The 24430-nt window shown below is 37.9% G+C and overlaps 3 protein-coding genes across 4 annotated transcripts; all 3 read right to left on the reverse strand.

Moving 5' to 3' along the window:
- Window positions 1-478: 478 nt before the first annotated feature.
- Window positions 479-2929, reverse strand: LOC113059458 (leukocyte elastase inhibitor-like). The gene is made up of 7 exons (XM_026227990.1): window positions 2813-2929; window positions 2435-2686; window positions 2059-2235; window positions 1871-1988; window positions 1586-1728; window positions 1344-1511; window positions 479-956 (listed from the first exon to the last, which is right to left on the reverse strand). The coding sequence occupies exons 2-7, from the start codon at window positions 2666-2668 to the stop codon at window positions 546-548; spliced, it is 1251 nt and encodes a 416-aa protein (XP_026083775.1). The 5' UTR covers window positions 2669-2686; window positions 2813-2929; the 3' UTR covers window positions 479-545.
- A 3668-nt stretch (window positions 2930-6597) lies between these two features.
- On the reverse strand, window positions 6598-9676 carry LOC113059457 (leukocyte elastase inhibitor-like). Its single transcript, XM_026227989.1, has 7 exons — window positions 9577-9676; window positions 9199-9450; window positions 8830-9006; window positions 8642-8759; window positions 8367-8509; window positions 8126-8293; window positions 6598-7055 (listed from the first exon to the last, which is right to left on the reverse strand). Exons 2-7 carry the CDS (start codon window positions 9430-9432, stop codon window positions 6642-6644), a joined length of 1254 nt encoding a protein of 417 aa, XP_026083774.1. The 5' UTR covers window positions 9433-9450; window positions 9577-9676; the 3' UTR covers window positions 6598-6641.
- A 4008-nt stretch (window positions 9677-13684) lies between these two features.
- On the reverse strand, window positions 13685-24228 carry LOC113059454 (leukocyte elastase inhibitor-like). Of its 2 annotated transcripts, XM_026227983.1 has the most exons (8): window positions 24169-24228; window positions 23882-24058; window positions 23216-23371; window positions 22933-23088; window positions 22734-22851; window positions 22373-22515; window positions 22122-22289; window positions 18157-18555 (listed from the first exon to the last, which is right to left on the reverse strand). In XM_026227983.1, exons 2-8 carry the CDS (start codon window positions 24047-24049, stop codon window positions 18157-18159), a joined length of 1308 nt encoding a protein of 435 aa, XP_026083768.1. In that variant the 5' UTR covers window positions 24050-24058; window positions 24169-24228. The 2 variants fall into 2 exon arrangements, with proteins under 2 accessions (XP_026083769.1, XP_026083768.1); XM_026227984.1 differs by lacking the exons at window positions 18157-18555; window positions 22122-22289; window positions 22373-22515; ... (3 more) ...; window positions 23882-24058; window positions 24169-24228 and adding exons at window positions 13685-14129; window positions 15337-15504; window positions 15571-15713; ... (2 more) ...; window positions 16421-16672; window positions 16799-16911.
- Between the last annotated feature and the right edge of the window lie 202 nt (window positions 24229-24430).

Genomic DNA, 24430 nt, shown 5'->3' on the forward strand with positions numbered 1-24430 from the left:
CTGAATGGTTATCGGTTTTAGTGACAACGACATGGATTATAATCCAAGTATGAAACATGGTTTACACTTTTTACAAAGATATAATTCATACCAAAAGAGGGATAAAACTGCCCCCAGTCTTACAAAGCATTTTGCTTAATACATTTACAGCAAAATTAGAGTACAGGCAGGTTTAAAATTAAAAAGGAATATTCAATAGAGATAAAAAATAAAAAAAAAGCTACCCAATACTTGATTAAAGTAATCTTTAAATATGAAGTCCATATATATACCTAGTTAGAATACATTTGATGGACAAAGGCTTTGGAGTTCAGAACGGAGTAAATACAGTCATTTTGGCAAGAACATGCTTTCTGGCATGGATCTAAATGTTTATATCTTACGGATTTCATGAACAAGGTAAAAAAAAAAAAAAAATCAATAAAAAATAAAAATAAAAAGTTTTGGGTCAGACCTATCAAATTAGTGAAAAAACAAGTTATTTGCTAGAGCATTTATTTGGCAGGGAAACGAAGTTGGTTTAAATCATGCAGTCAATACTAATTTCAAGGAGAACAGAAGCGTCCATAAAACAGAATGCTGTTGGAGGGATTGTGTCGGATGAAGAAAAGGAAGGGATGGTCTGCAATAAAGGTTTTTAGGTCTCCTGGAAATGAGGATCCAAGACCAGTGACGACGCCGGTACCTGCGGTCCCTTTAGTTCCTTCCTCATTTACTTCAACAAAGGATTTATGAATCACCTTCGACACCACCAGGTCCTTGTTGGGTGACATGCCTGAAAGATTCACCTTCTGCCTATTAAAAACATCCTCCATCCCCATGCTGATCAGAAGACTCTTCATGTCATAGGTTTCCTCCATCTTGAATGTGGGCAGAGATACTTGAACTTCCTGTCGAAGCGTCTTGCTGGGTCCGGTCCACTCCATGAGCTTCTCGTAGGTCAGTGCCTTCTCAAGCTGCTTAAGAGAGTCTTGTTAATGCATGTCTTTTTGGATGTTTGTACAGAATCACTGATTTGGCACGTATTGTGCGTTAGGATAAACCATTTAATTCAAGAATATTTTAAGTTTCATAGACAGTCCAAGAATATTTTAAAATGTTTCATAGAAACATCCATTTCAATTATGACAACTCTCAAAACATTTCAGAATGGCGATTGATATGACAACATTAGTGTATTTGGTCTTGGTGGAACAGATCTGCTACACTGTTGCTGTAGTGGATTACCGCTGCAGGCAAGTACAGGAGCTTACTACTGCCAATGCATATGGTGCAGGGAGTATTTAAGACATATATGCAGCAACCAGAAATCAAATAAATGGAATATATCCGTGCGGTCTCACCTTCTGAAGGCCAGTGGTTTCATCTTGAATCTTATTAGGAAGGATGATCAACATACTGAGATTCTTCCCGACATACGGCAGCTCCAGAACCTTACTGTCCATCTCTGGGATTAAAGCCAGAGGAAACTCTGCCTTCTGATTCATCATCTTCACTGGTTTAGTTTGAGCCTGCAGAGCACGTCACAACTCCTCACATTTCATCACTGCTAAGTTTAATATAAAAAAAGCTCATTAATTCTCACCTTGTTCAGCTTAAACTGTCCATCTCTGGTGTCTGCCTTTGGAAATTGCTTCTCCCAGTTCCCCTTGAAGTAGATGGCGTTCACCAAGACCAGTTTCGTCGATCCATCAATGTCTATCTTTGAGAGCAAGTCCTTGATCTTCTCTGAAATCCAAAGGGACATTTTATACTTGAAAAATTTAATCAGAAGCAAGGGACATGAAGCCAAACATGAACTTATAGTGCCTAAATGCATAATGTGTGAGTGTAGATTAGGTGTTCAAATTATATCATCCTGGTTTTTCACCTTGTGTTTTTTCCTCCACCCATTTGTTGATGTTGACCCTTGCAGCCTCTGAATTCATCTTGAAATCCACCTTCTCCAGTTTGGCTTCATAGTATTTTTTTGTATCATTAAGGAATTTCTGTAATCAAGCAAATCAATTGAGGTAAAAAATTAAATTGGTGTTAGCAAATATTAGCTTGGAGTCTTACCTCAACAAACTGGTAGGATTGTTCTGCGTAGAGACGGTTGGCGAGACTCAACACATAAGGGGCTCCTGGTTTGTTCAGTTCACTCATGAGCTTGTTGAAGCCGGAATGAATTTGGTCCATTGAAACATCAGTTACTGGAGTCTCACAGTGTGTGGGAGGATTGGTAAAGCCTAAGACCTGTTCAGCATTATTGTGGTAAAATTGATAAAGGTGACCCAACTATTTTGAGAACTTCATCTATTGAACCTTTTATATTAGTGTGAAAGAATGCCTTCTTTCCACTAGAAGGAACCGTTTGTGCAATGGAATGTTTCCATGTTTATTTCATGGAACCACAGATGCCATCACAGAACAGAACAGATAAATGTGAGATCACCTTAAATATCTGTGCCGCTGTGTTTCCTTTTGCTCCGAGCGACAACATGGCGAGAGCAAAGGAGATGCTGATCGGAGAGTAGAACACATTTTTTGAGGGGTTTCCTTCACTGATGTTCTTGAACAGGTTTAGAGAAAACTGTGTGTTTGCTTCAGATAAACACTCCATATTCACAAGCGGAGCAAGAAACAGCAGTAGTAGTTTAAATAACAGCAGATTTGAAGATGGACACATCTTGATCGCTCTATGCACCTTTAACAAACAGAGATCAGTAAAAGCATCACCTTGAACAATCAGAGGAAATTATGAACTTTCCAGGCGTGTCTCAATCTAAAGAATTATCAGTTATAAGTGTTAGTCAAATAAATTATGCCTTACCCCAAAACAGCTAGTTTTAATCAGAGTCCTGGCTTTCCTGTAAAAACATAAATTGTTTTTATAATGAATGAATTTTTTTTTTTATTCCAGGGATCTCAAACCTTGCTCCTGCAGAGCTAACGTCCCGCACCTGTCTGTAATTATCAAGTAGCCCTAAACACCTTGATGATCTGGTTCAGGTGTGTTTGATTGGGCTTGGAGCTGAAATCTACAGGACAGCAGCTCTCCAGGAGCAGGGCTGGAAACCCCTGATTTATCCAGTTACATGATTCATTCTTAATTTCACTCTTTGTTTTATAGTAACTTGAAATCAAATAAAGAGTGAGAAGGTGCAAAGAAACAAAACCTGAATCCAAGAAAGACGAATCATAATTGCATTAATCAAAATGTATAAACTGATAACGGATTGGCTGATTAGAGTTGGAACTGGAAGTGTCAATGTGAAACTTTTTAGAATCCCTGTTAAAAAACAAAATGAAATATAATAACTGTCCTTGCCACACTCCCCAAGAACAACTGCTTTTCTAAATGACGCTTACCGTTACACTTATTTACACTTCATTTAGTGATCATGATCTTAGTTTTTAGTATGTGGGTATGTCAGATGTTCGGTTGTGTAAAACAGGAAACGTGTTGTGGATACATGCCTCATGAAACAACTTTTTCATATGTGATATGTAGTATAAATATAGCCTAACAATTAATTGAGAGAAAAACTTATGATGCTACTTCAGTGGCCATTAAAGTAATTATTTCCTCGAGACCTTATTTATTTTTTTGTTTTTCATTCACCTACCACAATAGACTTGCAACACAAGTTTCTGTTAACCGGAAGAGGGTTCTAATGCCCTTAATGACAATACATTCAATGTATGGATTAAAGCATTTTTTACCAACTATTATCTTGACAATCAAAAGAATCAATCAACTTAAATCATGTTGTGTGTCAACTGGGATTTTTTTTTTATTTTTTATACTTGGATCAAAAAACTTAAGCAAATGTTACCCCCACTACCTTAAATGTAAAAATAAAAATAAGACACTTTTTAAAATTTAATTTATTAAATGATAGAGACAACAATTACATACATTTAAATTGAACAAGCAATTTGCCATCAACACATCAACTGACACTTGAAATAAAGGCAAAATACAAACACATACACACGTCTAAAGAGCTGAACCGACACTTGTAAGTGTGATGTATAATTAAACTTGGCATGGGATTGAGAAACATTTGCAACAATTGCATTTCAGTCCTTAAAATCAAACCACCGGGATTATTTTATATTTCATACCTCAATATGAAAAATCGGAAGGTTAAACACTGCACAACTTCACATGCACCCCCCCCCCCCACCCCACAGTTCAAGTTATTGGTCAAAATGAGAAACCAAAATATTGTAATTGATATTGTTCTAAAATGTAGTGAAAGGCTCAAAAGAACCAAAAACATCAACATAAAAAAACCCTACTTTTTATGGAAGAGCTTGCTGTGGAGCCCATGAACACATCATGAACATTGGTGGGAGCTGCTGTTCTTCACAAGTTTTTGCAGAGCATCAATGGTGTATTTCATGCTCTTGAAGTAGTGGATGTTCACTACATACAGATCGATTAAGAGTCCGAATGCTTTGGGGACATGGGAGATGTCAGTGAGGACAAGATGTGCAAATGAGAGCAATGTTGGTTATTCTTTGGGAAGCACATCACATTGCTGCTCCTCAGTTTCAATCAGAAAGCCCTCTTCAATTTCTTTTACAACATCCTTAATTATAATAACACAATACATAATATACTTTTATAAAAACTGAACAAACTTATGTACATACACTATTAAAGTTGTGTGTTTTGTTAAAAGGACAGCTAGTAATAAATGAAAAATTATCCTTCAAGTGGAAGATATTTAAAAAAAAATGTTTGTAGCCAAACATGAAAGTCAAAAGTAAATGGTGCTCCTTAAATGTTTTAGTTACAAACATTCAAAATAACTTCCTGTATTTTTTATTATAAAAAATGGTGGGGGGTTGCATGTTATTTTCCTTATCTGTATTCTACTCTATTTCTGAATGTCATAAAATGTCAATTTTGCAATTGACAAGGGGCTGGTTAGGGGATGTTAGAGGGAATAACAGTTCTCCAGTGCGTAGTTGTGCTCGTGTCCAGGGTGCGTCAAATCATCCACTGAACGCTAAAAATTATTATTATTATGTCCAGTAGATCACAGAGAGGGAAAATACTCCCTTAAAGACTGTGCTTTTTTTTTCTGTGAAACAAAAGATACATTGGTCCATAATAATTATCATAGTTTTAGAGACAATGACATAATTTATAAACCAATTAAGAAAAATGTCCAGAGTTTTCATGCCATTATATTTTTTACTTGTGCCAAAGGGGGGGATAAAAGGCCCCCAGAGTGACAAAGCAATTTGCTTTATACATTTACAGCTAAACCAGAGGACAGGCAGTTTTAGCCAAACATTAAAAGTAATATTAAATAATTATTACAAAATTAAAAATAGCCTGTAAATAGGAAGTCCAAATATTTTATTAAACCATTTGAATACATTTGATGGACAAACAAAATATTTGATATCGTTGACTACATAAATAAAGGTGACTTGACCTGACATAGAGTTGATCAGGTTGTTGATTGTGGCCTGTGGGATGTTGGTCCACTCATCTTCAATGGGTGTGTGAAGTTGCTGGATATTGGCAGGTACTGGAACACGCGGTCATAGACGCCGATCCAGAGCATCCCAAATATGCTCAATGGGTGACACGTCCAGTGAGTATGCTGGCCATGCAAGAACTGGGATGTTTTCAGCTTCCAGGAATTGTGTACAGATCCTTGCAACATGAGGCCATGCATTATCATGCTGCAATATGAGGTGATCGTGGATGAATGGCACAACAATGGGCCTCAGGTTCTCGTCACGGTATCTGTGTGCATTCAAAATGCCATCAATAAAATGCACCTGTTTTCAAAGTCCATAACATACGCCTGTCCATACCATAACCCCACCGCCAACATGGGCCACTCAATCCACAATGTTGACATCAGCAAACCGCTCACCCATACATGTTGTCTGCCACCTACCCTGTACAGAGAAATCCTGGATTCGTCCGTGAAGAGAACACCTCTCCAAAGTGCCAGATGCCATCAAATGTGAGCTTTTGCCCACTCAAGTCCGTTACAATGATGAACTTAATATTCAACATTCCTGCAGTCAGCATGACAACTGCACACTCCCTCAAAACTTGCAACATCTGTGGCATTTTGCTTTGTGATAAAACTGCACATTTTAGAGTTGTCTTTTATTATGGCCAGCCTAAGGCACACCTTTGCACTAATCATGCTGCCCAATCAACATCTTGATATACCACACCTGTGACGTGGATGGATTATCTCTGCAAAGGAGAAGTGCTCACTAACACAGATTTAGACAGATTTGTGAACAACATTTGAGAGAAATAGGACTTGTGTGTATATATACAAAAGGTCTTAGATCTTTGAATTCAGCTCATGAAAAATGAGGGCAAAAACAAGTCTTGCATTTATAGTTTTGTTCAGTGTGTATATATTTTGGAGATGCATTGCTCAGCTGGCCATCAAATCACAACCAGACAGTTTTTTTTCGCTTTAGACACAATAATGGCAATCAGTTATCCCTTATTTTTTTTCAATTCTGTAGACTGTTGTGTGTCAGACCTCTCAAATCATTGCTGTAAAAGTTAATGCATTTAAAAAAAACTCAACAGTCAATTATTTGCTAGAGCCTTTGTCAGAGAAACACAGACACTTTATATAACTCTATCATTACTTTCTTCAAGGAGAACAGAAGCGTCCATAAAACAGAATGCTGTTGGAAGGATTGTGACGTATAAAGAAAAGAAAGGGATGGTCTGCAATAAAGGTTTTTGGGACTAATGGCATTGAGGGCCTTATAACCTTGCCGCCGACGCCGGTGGCTGCAGATGCTTCGGTTCCTTCTTCATTTACTTCAACAAAGGATTTATGAATCACCTTCGACAACACCAGGTCCTTGTTGGGCGACATGCCTGAAAGATTCACCTTCTGCTCATTAAAAACATCCTCCATCCCCATGCTGATCAGAAGACTCTTCATGTCATAGCTTTCCTCCATCTTGAATCTGGGCAGAGAAACTTGAACTTGCTCTAGAAGCATCTTGCTGGGTCCGGTCCACTCCATGAGCTTCTCGTAGGTCAGTGCCTTTTCAAGCTGCATAAGAGAGTCATGTTAATGTGCTTTTATTTGTAGGTTTGTACAGCACCATTGATTTGACACTTATTTTGTGTTTGTATAGACCATTTTATACAAGAATATATATATATAAAAAAAAAAAAAAAAAAAAAAAAAAAAAAAAAAAAAAAAAAAAAAAAAGTGTCTACCAAAACTTGAATAACATTTTAGAATGGTGATAGATGTATACAAGAACTGTATACATCCAGAGTGAGGAAAAGGGCTCACAAAAAAAATAAGAAAAAAAAAAATAAAAATCACTCTGGATCCCTCACATCAAAGTTACCCCATCTTTGAACTTTTGCCATCTGGCCGGCGCTTCAGAGCCACAAATACCAGACCAGTCAGGCAATGTACCTCATGAACCGTTAAATGTTCCCCAATAATGAAATCAAAATGTGCAATATCGTTATTTATTTGTTACCTATCCATCCTAGTAAATCCCTGTATCTTAATCAATCCTATTCCATTATAATTTATAGCACAATGGTTTATACACACATATACATATATATATATATATATACACTTTTTTTTTTTCTCTGTGCTGTTGTCTGTGTACTGGAAGAATGTCACTAAAACAAATTCTGTTTATGCGCAAGCATTCTCTGCAATAAAACCCTTTCTGATAATAATTTCGCACACCAACTACAGGGACAGATTAGGACACACACAGACCAGTGAGGAGCCCAGGGAAGAACCGAAGTGCAACAAGCCCCGAGGGCCAACCCTGTGGCGAAGACTTCCTCATAAGTTCCCCCATCAGTAAATTTATCCCCCACCTCACTGGTCCATAGGTGTGAAATTACTTAAAACTAGGTCGAAAAAAAACACTATACTAGCAACAGAAGTCTAAAAATGTCTATGCATGGATACTGCTGGTCTGCCGTTTCTTTGGTTTCTTGTGTTGCAGGTGTGGGTCCATGCCATGTCATTTCCATATTTTTATGACGGAACTAATATATATATATATATATTTTTTTTTTTTTTTATGCTGCAACCAGCAATTCCAAATAATGAAAAAACACTCCATATCATTGTCTTCTCACCTTCTGAAGGCCAGTGGTTTGGTCTTTAATCTCGTTCGGAAGGATGATCAACATACTGAGATTCTTCCCGACATACGGCAGCTCCAGAACCTGACTGTTCAACTCTGGGATGAAGGCCAGAGGAAACTTTGATTCCTGATTCATCATCTTCACTGGTTTAGTTTGAGCCTGCAAAGCATGTCACAACTCCTCACATTTCATCACTGCTAAGTTTAATATAAAACAGCTCATTAATTCTCACCTTGTTCAGCTTAAACTGTCCATCTCTGGTGTCTGCCTTTGGAAATTGTTTCTCCCAGTTCCCCTTGAAGTAGATGGCGTTCACCAAGACCAGTTTCGTCAATCCATCAATGTCTCCCTTTTGGAGTAAGTCCTTGATTTTCCCTGAAATCCAAAAGGGACATTTAATACTTGAAAAATTTAATCAGAAGCAAGAGACATGAAGCCAAACATGAACTTAAAGTCCCGAAATACATAAATTGTGCGAGTGAAGATTAGGTGTTCCTGGTTTTTCACCTTGGGTTTTTTCCTCCACCCATTTGTTGATGTTGACCCTTGCAGCCTCTGATTTCATCTTGAAATCCACCTCCTCCAGTTTAGCTTCATAGTATTTTTTTGTATCATAAAGGAATTTCTGTAATCAAGCAAATCCATTGAGGCAAAAAATTAAATTGGTGTTAGCAAATATTAGCTTTAAATCTTACCTCAACAAACTGGTAGGATTGTTCTCCGTAGAGACGGTTGGCGAGACTCAACACATAAGGGGCTCCTGGTTTGTTCAGTTCACTCATGAGCTTGTTGAAGCCGGAATGAATTTGGTCCATTGAAACATCAGTCACTGGAGTCTCACAGTGTGTGGGAGGATTGGTAAAACCCAAAACCTGTTCAGCATTATTGTGGTAAAATTGATAAAGGTGACCCAACTATTTTGAGAACTTCATCTATTGAACCTTTTATATTAGTGTGAAAGAATGCCTTCTTTCCACTAGAAGGAACCGTTTGTGCAATGGAATGTTTCAATGTTTATTTCATGGAACCACAGATGCCATCACAGAACAACGATGTTAGATCACCTTAAATATCTGTGCCGCTGTGTTTCCTTTTGCTCCGAGCGACAACATGGCGAGAGCAAAGGAGATGCTGATCGGAGAGTAGAACACATTTTTTGAGGGGTTCCCTTCATTGATGTTCTTGAACAGGTTTAGAGAGAACTGTGTGTTTGCTTCAGATAAACACTCCATATTCACAAGCGGAGCAAGAAACAGCAGTAGTAGTTTAAATAACAGCAGATTTGAAGATGGACACATCTTGATCGCTCTATGCACCTTTAACAAACAGAGATCAGTAAAAGCATCACCTTGAACAATCAGAGGAAATTATGAACTTTCCAGGCGTGTCTCAATCTAAAGAATTATCAGTTATAAGTGTTAGTCTAATAAATTATGCCTTACCCCAAAACAGCTAGTTTTAATCAGAGTCCTGGCTTTCCTGTAAAAACATAAATTGTTTCTATAATGAATGGATTTTTTTTTTTTATCCCAGGGATCTCAAACCTTGCTCCCGCAGAGCTAACGTCCCGCACCTGTCTGTAATTATCAAGTAGCCCTAAACACTTTGATGATCTGGTTCAGGTGTGTTTGATTGGGCTTGGAGCTGAAATCTACAGGACAGCAGCTCTCCAGGAGCAGGGCTGGAGTTCCCTGATTTATCCAGTTACATGATTCATTCTTAATTTCACTCTTTGTTTTATAGTAACTTGAAATCAAATAAAGAGTGAGAAGGTGCAAGAAACAAAACCTGAATCAAAGAAAGACGAATCATAATTGCATTAATTATAATGTATAAACGGATAACGGATTAGCTGATTAGAGTTGGAACTGGAAGTGTCAATGTCAAACTTTTTAGAATACCTTTAAAAAACAAAATGAAATATAATAACTGTCCTTGCCACACTCCCCAAGAACAACTGCTTTTTTAAATGACGCTTACCGTTACACTTATTTACACTTCATTTAGTGATCATGATCTTAGTTTTTAGTATGTGGGTATGTCAGAGGTTCGGTTGTGTAAAACAGGTGACGTGTTGTGGATACGTGCCTCATGAAACAACTTTTTCATATGTGATATGTAGTATAAATATAGCCTAACAATTATGCACTGTACAAAATTATGCAAGTAAATTGAGATCAAAACTTATGATACTACCACAGTGGCCATTAAAGTATTTCCTAGAGACCTTATTTGCTTTTTTCATTCACCTACCACAATAGACCTGCAACACAAGTTTCTGTAGACAAGTATGAGTTTGTTCACCAGAAGAGGGCTCTAATGCCATTAATGACAATACATTCAATATATGTATGGTTAAAAGCATTTTCTTTCATGAATATTTGAAAAGTTTTACCCACATTTAAACAACAAATTCAGCTAGTGCATTATTGTTATTAAGAATCTTGTTGTAATTTATTTGTTAAGAGCAAAATTTAGCTGATTAAATATTTAAGAGGAGAGCAAAACAAAAAAATGTAATGGACCTTGGTTCATAAAGTGTGTAAAACCCTTTTAAAACCCCTCATGTGCAAGTTTTTATTATACAGAGACATGGTCATGACGGGCAAACTCTGGCAAACAGGTATATAGGGGGCAAGACACAAGAATAATCCTAAAGCAAGAATGGGTCTTCGATGGAGCTAACAATATCCAGAGGACAAAGCAAGAGGTGTAATCCTGATATATTTTTTTTTATCCCCAATAGAGTTCAGAATGTCTATAAATGCTGATTCCAATGCATCTTTTTCATTATCAACATGGATATTAAAATCACCAACTATTAAAACTTTATCTGCAGCCAGCACTAACTCTGATGTAAAATCACCAAACTCTTTAATAAATTCTGTATGGTGCCCTGGTGACCTGTATACAGTAGCCAGTACAAACATAACAGGGGATTTATCATTAACATTTGTTTCTCTGGATAATGGTATATGAAGCAGCATTGCTTCAAACGAGTTATATTTGAAGCCTGCCCTCTGATAAATCCTGAAAACATAAGTTATAAATTGAAGCAACATCTCCCCCTTTACCTTTTGGACGTGGCTAATGTTTATAACTGTAATCTTGGGGGTAGACTTGTTTGAAATAAATTTAATCATCAGGTTTTAGCCAAGTTTCTGTCAAACAGAGCACATCTAGATTAATGATCAATGGGTCTCACTCATTAAACATTCGTAAATATACGAGTAAATATGTGAGTTCTCTTTATGCGTAAAGAGAACTTCCCGAAAACTCTTCTCATGATTCACAAAAACTTCGTAAACGTCAGATGTGATGGTGAAGTGTGTGTGTGTGTGTGTGTGTGTGTGTGTTAATGAATTCCAATCAGACGTAAATGGGACGAGCGTGCACCCTCATTCTCAATTACCATAAATCCCGCCCATTAAATCCGACTGACAACTATATATGAGATTCATATTATGACACCAAATGAAGGATTTCAACATGTCTTCTCAAAAGCGAATGAAAAATTAAAAGTTCTCAGCTGCGGAAATTTAGTTTTTTTATCAGAAGTTCATTCAAAACGCCACGTTTTATTTTCAAGCGTATATAGTGGCGTATCAGGTCCTAAAAAAAAGGAAGATTGGATGCATATCACAGATGCTGTTAATAGAGTTGCATCTGTTAATGGAACAGTCCCAGAAGTGAAAAGAAAAAAAAACGTATTAATTACTATAAATAATATTTTTTTCAAAATGCTGTGTAAATATGTACCTGATTATGAATTAAAATGCAGCCGTGTTAATGAGCAAAACATTCAGATGTTAAACGCACTATTTACGCGTGGCTGGGAGCAGGTATAGATTTATTTCGTAGCAACTAACATTTGGAAAATACGAACGTTTTAATGAATCCGAAAATTTACGCCAGAACCACTTTACACGCGATTTACACAAAAATTAGTTCTGCTCGAGTTTCATGAATGAGACCCATTGATCATATTATTTACAAAAAGTGCTTTCGTAAAAAGGGACCTGGTGTTTAATAAGACAAGCGTTATCATTTGTTTATCCGTATTGCATCGTTTTTATTTGTTGAACCTCAATTAAATTGTTATTCTTACATTGGTTTGGACATTTTTTTTTGTATTTTTTAGATTGGGGAACAGACACAATCTCTCTAGCGTGATATCTAGGTGAAAGAGTGTCTATGTGCTGAGAATTAACTGACCTCTGTGACACGAGGCAGCTAGCAGACGGTCGGTTTAGCGTCTGTCTGCTTCCTGACCTGGGCCCCAGTTAGTCAAGTATAAACTCTAAGACTTTGTGCCATATTTCTAGAGAGAAGAGCGGCACCGCCACAGGAGGGATGAAGACCATCTCTTTTCAACAGGTCAGGTCTCCCCCAAAAGCTTGTCCAATTGTCAATGAAACCTATGTTATTCTGCAGGCACCATTTAGACATCCAGCCATTGAGTGATGACAATCTGCTATGCATCTCGTCACCACGGTAAGCAGGGAGGGGACCAGAGCATATTACAGTGTCTGACATCGTGCTTGCAAGTTCACACACCTCTTTAAATGTTATTTTTAGTGATCGCGGAGTGTGGAGAAAAGTGGTGTTTTTACCCACAACTATGCTGCCTCACAGTCACCCAGTTGCCCTGCTGCAGGGTCTCTGTTACCAGAACCGAACAATGTGCAGGACTCCCTGATCTAGACGCATCCAAAGCCGTAGCCCTCACATTTCTACCATCCTCAATTAAAGTTTGGCTGTGTGTCTCTAATTGTGAAATATTTTCTGTCAACCCAACAATTTCCCTGCATTTAATCACATGTGAATCCCTTGTCAATGACAGAGATAGATAAACTGTACCTGTGACAAGCAGTGCAAATAACAATAGCAGGGAAGCCATTACTCACCATGATTGATGAAAGATTCTTACCAAGATTTGTTAACAACTGTTGTGTGATTGCACATGGTCTGTGATTGTTAGGCCGGTTGGATGTACTGCCAAATTCTCTGAAATGCCTTTAGAGATGGCTTATGGTAAAGAAATGAACATTCAGTTCACAGGCAACTGCTCTGATGGACATTCCTGCAGCCAGCATGACAACTGCACACTCCCTCAAAATTTGTGATATCTGTGGCATCGTGCTGTGTGATAAAACTGCACATTTTAGCGTGGCCTTTTATTATGGCCAGGCTGATAAAGGCACACCTGTGCACTAATCATGCCATCTAATCAGCATCTTGATATGGCACACCTGTGACATTGATAGGTTATCTCGGCAAGACAGACTTGTGAATAGTATTTTAGAGAAATAGGCGTTTTGGGTACATAGAAAGTCTTGGCTCTTTGGGTTCAGCTCGTGAAAAATGGGGGGAAAAAACAAAAGCACTAGGTTTATAATTTTGTTCAGTGTATATGTTTTGGAGATGCACTGGTCAACTATCATAACTACTTTTTAATTCTGCAGTCGGTTTTGTCTCACACCTCTAAAATCAAGTTAATGCATAGAGCGAGAGAGAAAAAAAAATAAAACTTATTTGCTAGAGCCATTGTCAGAGAAACAGACACTTTTTATTATCACCATCTTCAAGGAGAACAGAAACGCCCATAAAATATAATACTGTTGGAGGGATTGTGTCGGATGAAGAAAAGAAAGGGATGGTCTGCAGTAAAGGTTTTTGGGTCTAATGGCATTGATAGTTTTTCAATGATGATGACGCCGGTGGCTGCAGACGCTTCGGTTCCTTCCTCGTTTACTTCAACGAAGGATTTATGAACCACCTTCGACACCACCAGGTCATTGTTGGGCGACATGCCTGAAAGATTCACCTTCTGCTCATTAAAAACATCCTCCATCCCCATGCTGATCAGAAGACTCTTCATGTCATAGGTTTCCTCCATCTTGAATCTGGGCAGAGATACTCTAACTTCCTGTCGACGCATCTTGCTGGGTTTGGTCCACTCCATGATTTTCTCATAGGTCAGCGCCTTTTCAAGCTGCATAAGAGAGTCTTGTTAATGTGCTTCTATTTGTATGTTTGTACAGCATCACTGACTTGACACTTCTTGTATATGGATAGACAATCAAAAACATGTAGATTTCAATTATGACAACTCTAAGAACATTTTAGCATGGTGATGGAGATCTGCTACACCGCTGCAGGCAGGTAAGGGAGCTCGCTACTACAAATGCATATGGTGCCATGAGTATTTAAGACATACTGCTGCTGCACAAAATAGCACATAATAACCCCTGTAGCAGATATATACAGGTGGAGCTGGGGAAGGTTTTCAGAGAACTCAAAGCGTGCTGCAGGAACTTCAAGTGAATGCTATCCAGCCATTTAAATACAAGGTAGTAAGCTCATTGGCTGCATATGCGGCATGAACCAATCAGCTTGTGCCAAGTCATTTAACTCCCTGAATATCAGTTACGTTAACACCCCGTCAGCCAGTGACATCTAGATTTACATGACTGAACTATACTTGGAAGAATATTAAGGACTTTTTTTTTCTCCCCCAAAAGCAATTGCAAATTGTATTTAGTTGCATTTTCCACATGTGGGTGCATAAAGGGTGACAATCCAAATGCAGTTGCAAATCTTGCATTTGCTCTTTCGCGAATGCACGGTCACTGCCACATTTCAAATGAAAAAGCGATGTCTTACGAGTTATGAGCCGGTGTCATTTAAATAATATTAATTACCATATTTGCGTTTACACTCTCTCTGCGCCGTGCATGTAACCAGCCAAAACTCAAATGGAATTGCAATTCCTTTTGCATTTCCGTTGTCAACACAGAAAGCAATCAATGGATGTGAGAAGCGGGATTATACTAGGGTGCTTGTTTGTATTGGAAAAAAAAAAGTGCCAATCTACATTTACACCTTATATTATTTCATATATTAAGGTTTTAATCAGTTATGGAGCAAGCATCCTGTGGCATAAATAAATTGCTTAAGTCTCAAGATTGCTCACTGTGGACAGTCGCCAGTGCACATACATGAATATGCAAATGCAAACTTTAATGCAAGACTTGCAATTGCATTTGGATTGTCACCCTTAATGCACCCACATGTGGAAAATTCAGTTGAATATACAATTTTCAATTGCTTTTGAAAAAAAAAGTCCTGGATATTTTTCCATATATTCATGCATCAACCAGCAATTACAAATAAATGAAAACACATATGTGCCTTCTCACCTTCTGAAGGCCAGTGGTTTGGTCTTGAATCTCATTGGGAAGGATGATCAACATACTGAGATTCTTCCCGACATACGGCAGCTCCAGAACCTGACTGTTCAACTCTGGGATGAAGGCCAGAGGAAACTCTGCCTTCTGATACATCATCTTCACTGGTTTAGTTTGAGCCTGAAAAGCACACATCACAACTCATTCACATTTTAAATAACTACCAAGCATTTAAAAAAACCTCACCTTGTTCAGCTTAAACTGTCCATCACTGGTGGCTTCCTTTGGGAATTTCTTCTCCCAGTTCCCCTTGAAGTAGATGGCGTTCACCAAGACCAGTTTCGTCGATGCGTCGATGGATCTCTGTGGGAGCAAGTCCTTGATCTTCCCTGAAATCCAAATGGAGATTTTATACTTTAAGAATGGATTTAGAAGCAAAACATGAACTTAAAGTGCTGAAATACATAATGTGAGTGTAGATTAGGGGTTCAAATGATATAATCCTGGTTTTTCACCTTGTGTTTTTCCCTCCACCCATTTGTTGATGTTGACCCTTGCAGCCTCTGAATTCATCTTGAAATCCACCTCCTCCAGTTTGGCTTCATAGTAATTTTTTATATCATTAAGGAATTTCTGTAATCAAGCAAATCAATTGAGGCACAAATTAAATTAGTTAGCAATTATTTGCTTTAAATCTTACCTCAACAAACTGGTAGGATTGTTCTCCATAGAGACGGTTGGCGAGACTCAACACATAAGGGACTCCTGGTTTGTTCAGTTCACTCATGAGCTTGTTGAAGCCGGAATGAATTTGGTCCATTGAAACATCAGTCACTGGAGTCTCACAGTGTGTGGGAGGATTGGTAAAGCCCAAGACCTGTTCAGCATTATTGTGATAAAATTGATAACGGTGACACAACTATTTTGAGAACTTCATCTATTGAACCTTTTATATTAGTGTGAAAGAATGCCTTCTTTCCACTAGAAGGAACCCTTTGTGCAATTGAAGGTTTCCATGTTATTGGTTCTTCATGGAACCACAGATGCCAATATAGAACTGCTAGGATAAATTCTAAACACATAAATGTGAGAACACCTTAAATATCTGTGTCGCTGTGTTTCCTTTTGCTCCAAGCGACACCATGGCGAGAGCAAAGGAGATGCTGATCGGAGAGTAGAATACATTTTTTGAGGGGTTTCCTTCACTGATGTTCTTGAACAGGTTTAGAGAGAACTGTGTGTTTGCTTCAGATAAACACTCCATATTCACAAGCGGAGCAAGAAACAGCAGTAGTAGTTTAAATAACAGCAGATTTGAAGATGGACACATCTTGATCGCTCTATGCACCTTTAACAAACAGAGAACAGTAAAAGCATCACCTTGAACAATCAGAGGAAATTATGAACTTTCCCGGCATATCTGAATCGAATTAATTATCAGTTAGAAGTGTCAGTCTAATAAATAATGCCTCACCCCAAAACAGATAGTTTTTAATCCAAGTCTTGGCTTTCCTGTGAAAACATGAATTGTTTCTATTATTAATGGATTTATTAATCCCAGGGATCTCAAACCTTGCTCCCGCAGAGCTAACGTCCCGCACCTGTCTGTAATTATCAAGTAGCCCTAAACACTTTGATGATCTGGTTCAGGTGTGTTTGATTGGGCTTGGAGCTGAAATCTACAGGACAGCAGCTCTCCAGGAGCAGGGCTGGAGTTCCCTGATTTATCCACTTACATGATTCATTCTTAATTTCACTCTTTGTTTTATAGTAATAATTTAGTTGTAAAGAGCTAAATTTAGCCGATTCAATATTTTAGAGGTGAGCAAAACTAAAAATTAAATGGACCTTGTTTCATCAAGTGTGTAAAACCCAATAATGTAATATAGCTGATTGCCATTATGTAACGGGGCTGACAAGTCGTGAGACTTGAAGATTCATGTGTAAGCTTTTATTAGACAGAGACGTGGTCATGACAGGCATGGGTCAAACATTGGCAAACAGGCATGTAGGCGGCAAGACACAAGAATAATCCTAGGGCAAGCATGGGTCTTCGATGGAGCTAACAATATCCAGAGGGCTAAGCTAGAGGGGTAATCCAGTAACCAGAGCAAAAGGGTCAAAACATGATTAACAGGGCAAGGCAAGAAAAAAGAATAGACTACGAAAACTAGAAGCAAAGACAAGACTAAGAGAACTAACACAGAAAGGTTTTTGTATGAAGTTACCACTAGAAGAGCGATATACGCAGAACAATCCTTGACAGTATGTGAGAGGAAGTCCAATGCTTATAAAGCGTGTCTGATGATTGTGCTGTGTGTGTGTAATTGGTGGCAGCTGTGTGTGATAGTTTTCAGATTGGTGCAAAGGAGCATGGGAAATGTAGTCCAGGGTGAACTGTAGTGTGAGAGTCTGTGTTCTGGATGATGACCTCTGGGGGTGAATTAACGGAAGTTCAGTGACTGGATCATGACAGGTTCAAAGTAAATGTCATTGTGAAATACTTATAATTTGTGAATACATGCCTAATGAAATGCCTTGTTCATATGTGATATAATTATATTATAGAATATTTATGTATAGTATATAATTATGCCAATGACCTGATGATGCTATTAGAATGGCCATTTAAATCAGTTATTTACTAGACTCTGTCTGTGGCCTTAATTTTTTTTGTTGTTGTTGTGGTTCTGTAACCTGTTTTGTTTTAGAACTCAAGAGTCAATGCTTTTCAAAGTAAACACATACAGATAATTTCACTCAATTATTAAATAGACTTTATTTATTTGAGGATCACATGCAGCTGGAATCATCACTCCATCATTACTATCTTCAAGGAGAACAGAAGCGTCCGTAAAACAGAATGCTGTTGGAGGGATTGTGTCGGATGAAGAAAAGGAATGGATGGTCTGCAATAAACATCGGTGCAAATGAACGATTGGCGATGACGACGCCGGTGGCTGCGGCCGCTTCAGTTCCTTCCTCGTTTACTTCAACGAAGGATTTATGAATCACCTTCGACACCACCAGGTCATTGTTGGGCGACATGCCTGAAAGATTCACCTTCTGCCTATTAAAAACATCCTCCATCCCCATGCTGATCAGAAGACTCTTCATGTCATAGGTTTCCTCCATCTTGAATCTGGGCAGAGATACTTGAACTTCTTGTCGAAGCATCTTGTTGGGTTTGGTCCACTCCATGAGCTTCTCGTAGGTCAGTGCCCTTTCAAGCTGGATGAGACATAAAAATTGTATGAATATTTTTGAAACAGCGTTCCATACACCATCGTTATAGGTTCATCAATGGTTCCATTTAAAACAATTAATATCCAGGGAAACTTTCCATTCCAAAGAATTTCCATTTCTACAGTAGAAAAGGGTTCTTTGGATTTTTTTACATTTACAATTCTTTGCACTAGGAAAATATTGATAGTATAATAATATATTAACTGAAAAAGTTATTGGCATTACTGTGAAAACCCCATTTTGGGACCTTTATTTTTAAGAGTATAATCAGTGCCATCTCACCTTCTGAAGGCCAGTGGTTTCATCTTCAATCTCTTCAGGAAGGATGATCAACATACTGAGATTCTTCCCGACATACGGCAGCTCCAGAACCTGACTGTTCAACTCTGGGATTAAAGCCAGAGGAAACTGCGCCTTCTGATTCATCATCTTCACTGGTTTAGTTTGAGTCTTCCAAAGCAGGAATGAAAACAGGTTGAAACTCATATTTCATGACTGCTGCTGCATAAACAAAATACTGTATACTGTGTATAAATACTGGATCATGAAGGAAACAACAAGAGCATGAAATCTCACCTTGTTCAGCCTAAACTGTCCATCTCTGGTGGCTTCCTTTGGGAATTTCTTCTCCCAGTTCCCCTTGAAGTAGATGGCGTTCACCAAGACCAGTTTCGTCAAGTCATCGATGGATCCCTGTGGGAGCAAGTCCTTGATCTTTCCTAAAACAGAAATGTATGTTGTCCATTTTGAGAATTTGTTATAACTTTGATATTTTTATTTAAAATGTAATTTTTTTTTATAACTATGTAGCTCAATTCAAGAACAATATGAAGCCAAACACTGTGCTGCAAAAACATTAAAAATATATAGAGTAACTTTTCACCTTGAGTGTTTTTCTCCACCCATTTGTTGATGTCGACTCGCACAGACTCTGATTTCTTCTTGAACTCCACCTCCTCCAGTCCGGCTTCATAGTATTTTTTGGCGTCATTGAGGAATTTCTGTAACAGAGCAAATTGATTGAGGTGCAAATTTCTAAATTAGGGTAATTTCATGTCAACTCAACCAGAAGTCCTCAGCTAAAACTCTTGATTTAAATAATTTTTTTCCTGGTGAAAGAAATACATAAATGAAGACTAATGCCGAAATATTAAATGCCATGGAAGTATATTTATTTAATAATCCACTTTTATACACAATTTACACCTAAGATTTAGAGCCATATTCTCTTTGGAAATTAAGAGAAAAATAGGTTTAGAACCAAAATCTAAAAGGAATATATTTAATACTTCTTAAATTACAGGCATGCACTCAAAAAAAAAAAAAAAAAAAGTTCCTTTTTCTATTTTTGAGCTATCATTATTGATATATAATGCAACAAAGATTGCTAAAGCCGGCAGATTTTACAAGTAGATTAAAAAATAAAATAATGATCATCATGTAATTTGGTTTCAAATCTGTTGCAAAATTGTAATTTGAACGTCCCTCTACAAAATAATGTATTACTCAATAAATATTAATCCATGACGTTGCATATTTTGGCTTTCATCACTATCTATGTTTGTCTGTCTTCAGAAAAATTAAATAAATATTAACAAAATGTAAAATGTTAGCTTAGTTATGAAATTTGGTTGATTTGACATGGAAGGACCGATTAGAGTTCAGAACAGTTCTAGAAGCTTGAATTATTTTCTTTGAGTCTTACCTCGACAAACTGGTAGGATTGTTCTCCGTAGAGACGGTTGGCAAGACTCAACACATACGGCGCTCCTGGTTTCTTCAGTTCACTCATGAGCTTGTTGAAGCTGGAATGAATTTGGTCCTCTTTAACATGTGGAGCTGGAGTCGCAGCACCAGGTTTGGGAGGATTGGTAAAGCCCAGGACCTACACAGAGATTTATGTATATATATATATATATTTGAATTCTGAACAACTGTCCATAAATAGCACGAAGGTGTAAGATCACCTTAAACATCTGCGCCGCTGTGTTTCCTTTCGCTCCGAGCGACACCATGGCCAGAGCTGAAGAGATGCTGATCGGAGAGTAGAAGACATTTCCTGAAGCGTTTCCTCCGCTGATCTTCTTGAACAAGTTTAGAGAGAACTGTGTGTTTGCTGCAGATAAACGCTCCATTTTCACAAGCTGTGCAAGAAATTAAGATTAGCTTATTTGAAGGTGGACAGATCTCTTTAGTTCTATGCACCTTCAACAAACAGAGATCAATAAAAGCATCACCTTAAACAAGTTTAGTAAAGGCATTACCTAGAATAATCCAAAGAAACGAGTCTCCTGATGTACCTGAGACGAATGAATCAACAGTTATGGGTGTCATTCGAATAAATGATGCCTCACCCTAAAATGACTAACCTTTAATCCAAGTCCAGCCTTCCTGGAAATTCAGTTTTAAAATTCCCCTTTAATAATAATAATAATAATAAAATAAAAATGTTTCTATTATTCATAGATAGGTTTATCCACGTGGAACACCATCAAACTTGAACTGATTGCTCTTACTCTTTGTTTTTTCCTAAAGAAAAATCTAATAAAAGTATGTGTAGCAGAAGAAACAAATCTGAACTAAAGAAAGGTTAATAACTCATACTCATTACTTAATTAGTCATTCTTAATCATAATGTGATTATGAAAGTATGTGCCACTGTGAAATACTAATTATATTATGTTCTAGTCTAATTATTCTGTATTTTATATGACTATGCAAGTGAGTTGAAATCAAACGTGATGTATCTATACCTATTTTTGTATCAGAACTCAAGAGTCAGTAATTACATACAGACAATTTCACTCAGTTATTTAATAGACTTTATTTATTAGAGGAACACATGCAGCTGGATTCATCACTTCATCATTAATATCTTCAAGGAGAACAGAAGCGTCCGTAAAACAGAATGCTGTTGGAGGGATTGTGTCGGATGAAGAAAAGGAAGGGATGGTCTGCAATAAACATTGATGCAGATGAACGTATGGCGACGACGACTCCGGTGGCCGCAGCCGCTTCGGTTCCTTCCTCGTTTACTTCAACGAAGGATTTATGAATCACCTTCGACACCACCAGGTCATTGTTGGGCGACATGCCTGAAAGATTCACCTTCTGCTCATTAAAAACATCCTCCATCCCCATGCTGATCAGAAGACTCTTCATGTCATAGGTTTCCTCCATCTTGAATCTGGGCAGAGATACTTGGACTTCCTGTCGATGCATCTTGCTGGGTTTGGTCCACTCCATGAGCTTCTCATAGGTCAGTGCCCTTTCAAGCTGCATAAGACATAAATTAATGTAAATATTAATAACTCTACACATGTACATTAAAATATAATTAAACAACAATTCATATGCACTCTTAAAAATAAAGGTTCTTTATTGGCATTGATGGTTCAGTGAAGAACCTTTCCATTCCACAAAAGTTTCTTAAGATTATCAAAACATTCTTCACAGTAAGAAAGAATGGTTCTTTGAAGAACTTTTCATTGAAAGGTTCCTTAGGGAACCCAAGATGGTTCCTTTTGGGAGCAGATTCTGTGCGGTCTCACCTTCTGAAGGCCAGTGGTTTCGTCTTGAATCTCACTAGGAAGGATGATCAACATACTGAGATTCTTCCCGACGTACGGCAGCTCCAGAACCTGACTGTTCAACTCTGGGATGAAGGCCAGAGGAAACTCTGCCTTCTGTGTCATCATCTTCACTGGTTTGGTACGAGTCTGCCAAGCATCAATTGAAACAAGTCAGAACTCCTCATACTGAATTTCAAATATATTACTTGAACAAGAGCATGAAGTTTCACCTTGTTAAGCTTAAACTGTCCATCTCTGGTGGCTTCCTTTGGGAATTTCTTCTCCCAGTTCCCCTTGAAGTAGATGGCGTTTACCAAGACCAGTCTCGTCAAGTCATCGATGGATCCCTGTGGGAGCAAGTCCTTGATCTTTCCTGAAATGCAATGGTGCATTAGTCACTTTGAACACTGGTTTGAACTTGCCTGGTTGGCTGGACATTTTGATATATTTTTTAATTTCTGAAAAAATGTAAGGTCTAAAGAGACCATGGAGCCAAACATGGCCATTTCTTCTGAACCTAGTGCTGCCAAAAATATGAAATAACTTTTATTGTAAGTTTATAATTGAGATTATTTTAATGCTGGTTTTTACCTTGAGTGTTTTTCTCCACCCATTTGTTGATGTTGACACGTGCAGCATCAAATTTCTTCATGAAGTCCACCTCCTCCAGTCCAGCTTCGTAATATCTTTTTGCATCATTGAGGAATTTCTGTAACAGAACAAATCAAATTGAAAAGTGCAAATGAAAGTAGTGTTTCCAGAACCTTGATTTATTTTCTTCGAGTCTTACCTCAACAAACTGGTAGGATTGTTCTCCGTAGAGACGGTTGGCGAGACTCAACACATACGGCGCTCCTGGTTTCTTCAGTTCACTCATGAGCTTGTTGAATCCGGAATGAATTTGGTCATCAGTTTTTTGTCCAGATGTTTGCTGAGCAGGAGATTTCTATTTGCATCAATGATATAAAGTTCAATTAGATTAATCAAAATCTACCTACATGCACCACTACGGCAAATACAGCTGTCATTGCAAGTCATGAGGATAGTGATTCATGTAAGTACTCATACTAAACCTTAAGCTCGGCAGGTATATCCAACTTCTGGGTTTGTTGAGTCATCTGTTGTTCATGTTGGCCTTTGACACCGCAGGGCATCTGGGGCTTCTGGGCTTGTTGTTGAGTAACAGGAGTCGCAGCATCAGGCTTGGCAGGATTGTTAAAGCCCAAAACCTACACAGCAGTTGTAGTTGTAGTGTTATTAATAAAGGCATATTCACTATTCTGATAACTCCAACATCTATCGTGAATGCACTGCTTAAATAGTTTAAAATAGTGCAGCAAACACCCTCTTGATTTACTTCACACATGATAGTATTATCCTGTTATTCATTAAATTGAAACGACACAGATCGTGCATTTAGTCAGAGCTGAAACAAAAACAAAGCTGCCCTTTAAGTGAACCTGCAACATGAGACCACGATAGCAGTGTCGGTACAAACACAAAGCATCATTATCCCAGGAAAAATCCCACATTAGCCACATCTCAAAGCAGGAATGTGGCAGCATTCCAAATGGAATTCAGAATTCCTTTTAAATTCCTGAATTTGAATTCCATTTGAATGAATGCAGAATTGGAACAAACATGTAATTTGTCACTAATAAATTTTTGAAATTCAATTTCTGTCATGTTCATTAAAGGAAAAACAACTGGCCATAAAAAATGCATAAGTGTAAGATCACCTTAAACATCTGCGCCGCTGTGTTTTCTTTCGCTCCGAGCGACACCATGGCCAGAGCTGAAGAGATGCTGATCGGAGAGTAGAAGACATTTCCTGATGCGTTTCCTCCGCTGATCTTCTTGAACAGGTTTAGAGAGAACTGTGTGTTTGCTGCAGATAAACGCTCCATTTTCACAAGCTGCGCAAGAAATAGCAGTAGTTTAAATAACAGTATTATCTTCTTCTTCAATGCACACAAATATATAAAATCTGCTGGTTCTATTTAAATCACATATTGCAAAAAAGTACCTCTAATGAACAGTGTTCAACAAAAGCTTTAACTAGAATAATCAGCCGTTTTTCCTTGTGTCTGAGGTGAATGGATCGACTGCAATGAGTGTCTTTCTTATAAAAGGTGCCTCACCCTAAAAACCACCCAGGCTTTAATCCAAATCCAGCCCTCCTGTAAGATTGAATCTATAAACCCTGTAATTAAATTCATGTTTCTGTTATTGATAAATGTATACACACCTGACACGGACAAAACCACCAAATTGAGTGATGTATTATG

Source organism: Carassius auratus, chromosome 41, assembly GCF_003368295.1.
Source record: "Carassius auratus strain Wakin chromosome 41, ASM336829v1, whole genome shotgun sequence".
Lineage (NCBI taxonomy): Eukaryota > Metazoa > Chordata > Actinopteri > Cypriniformes > Cyprinidae > Carassius > Carassius auratus.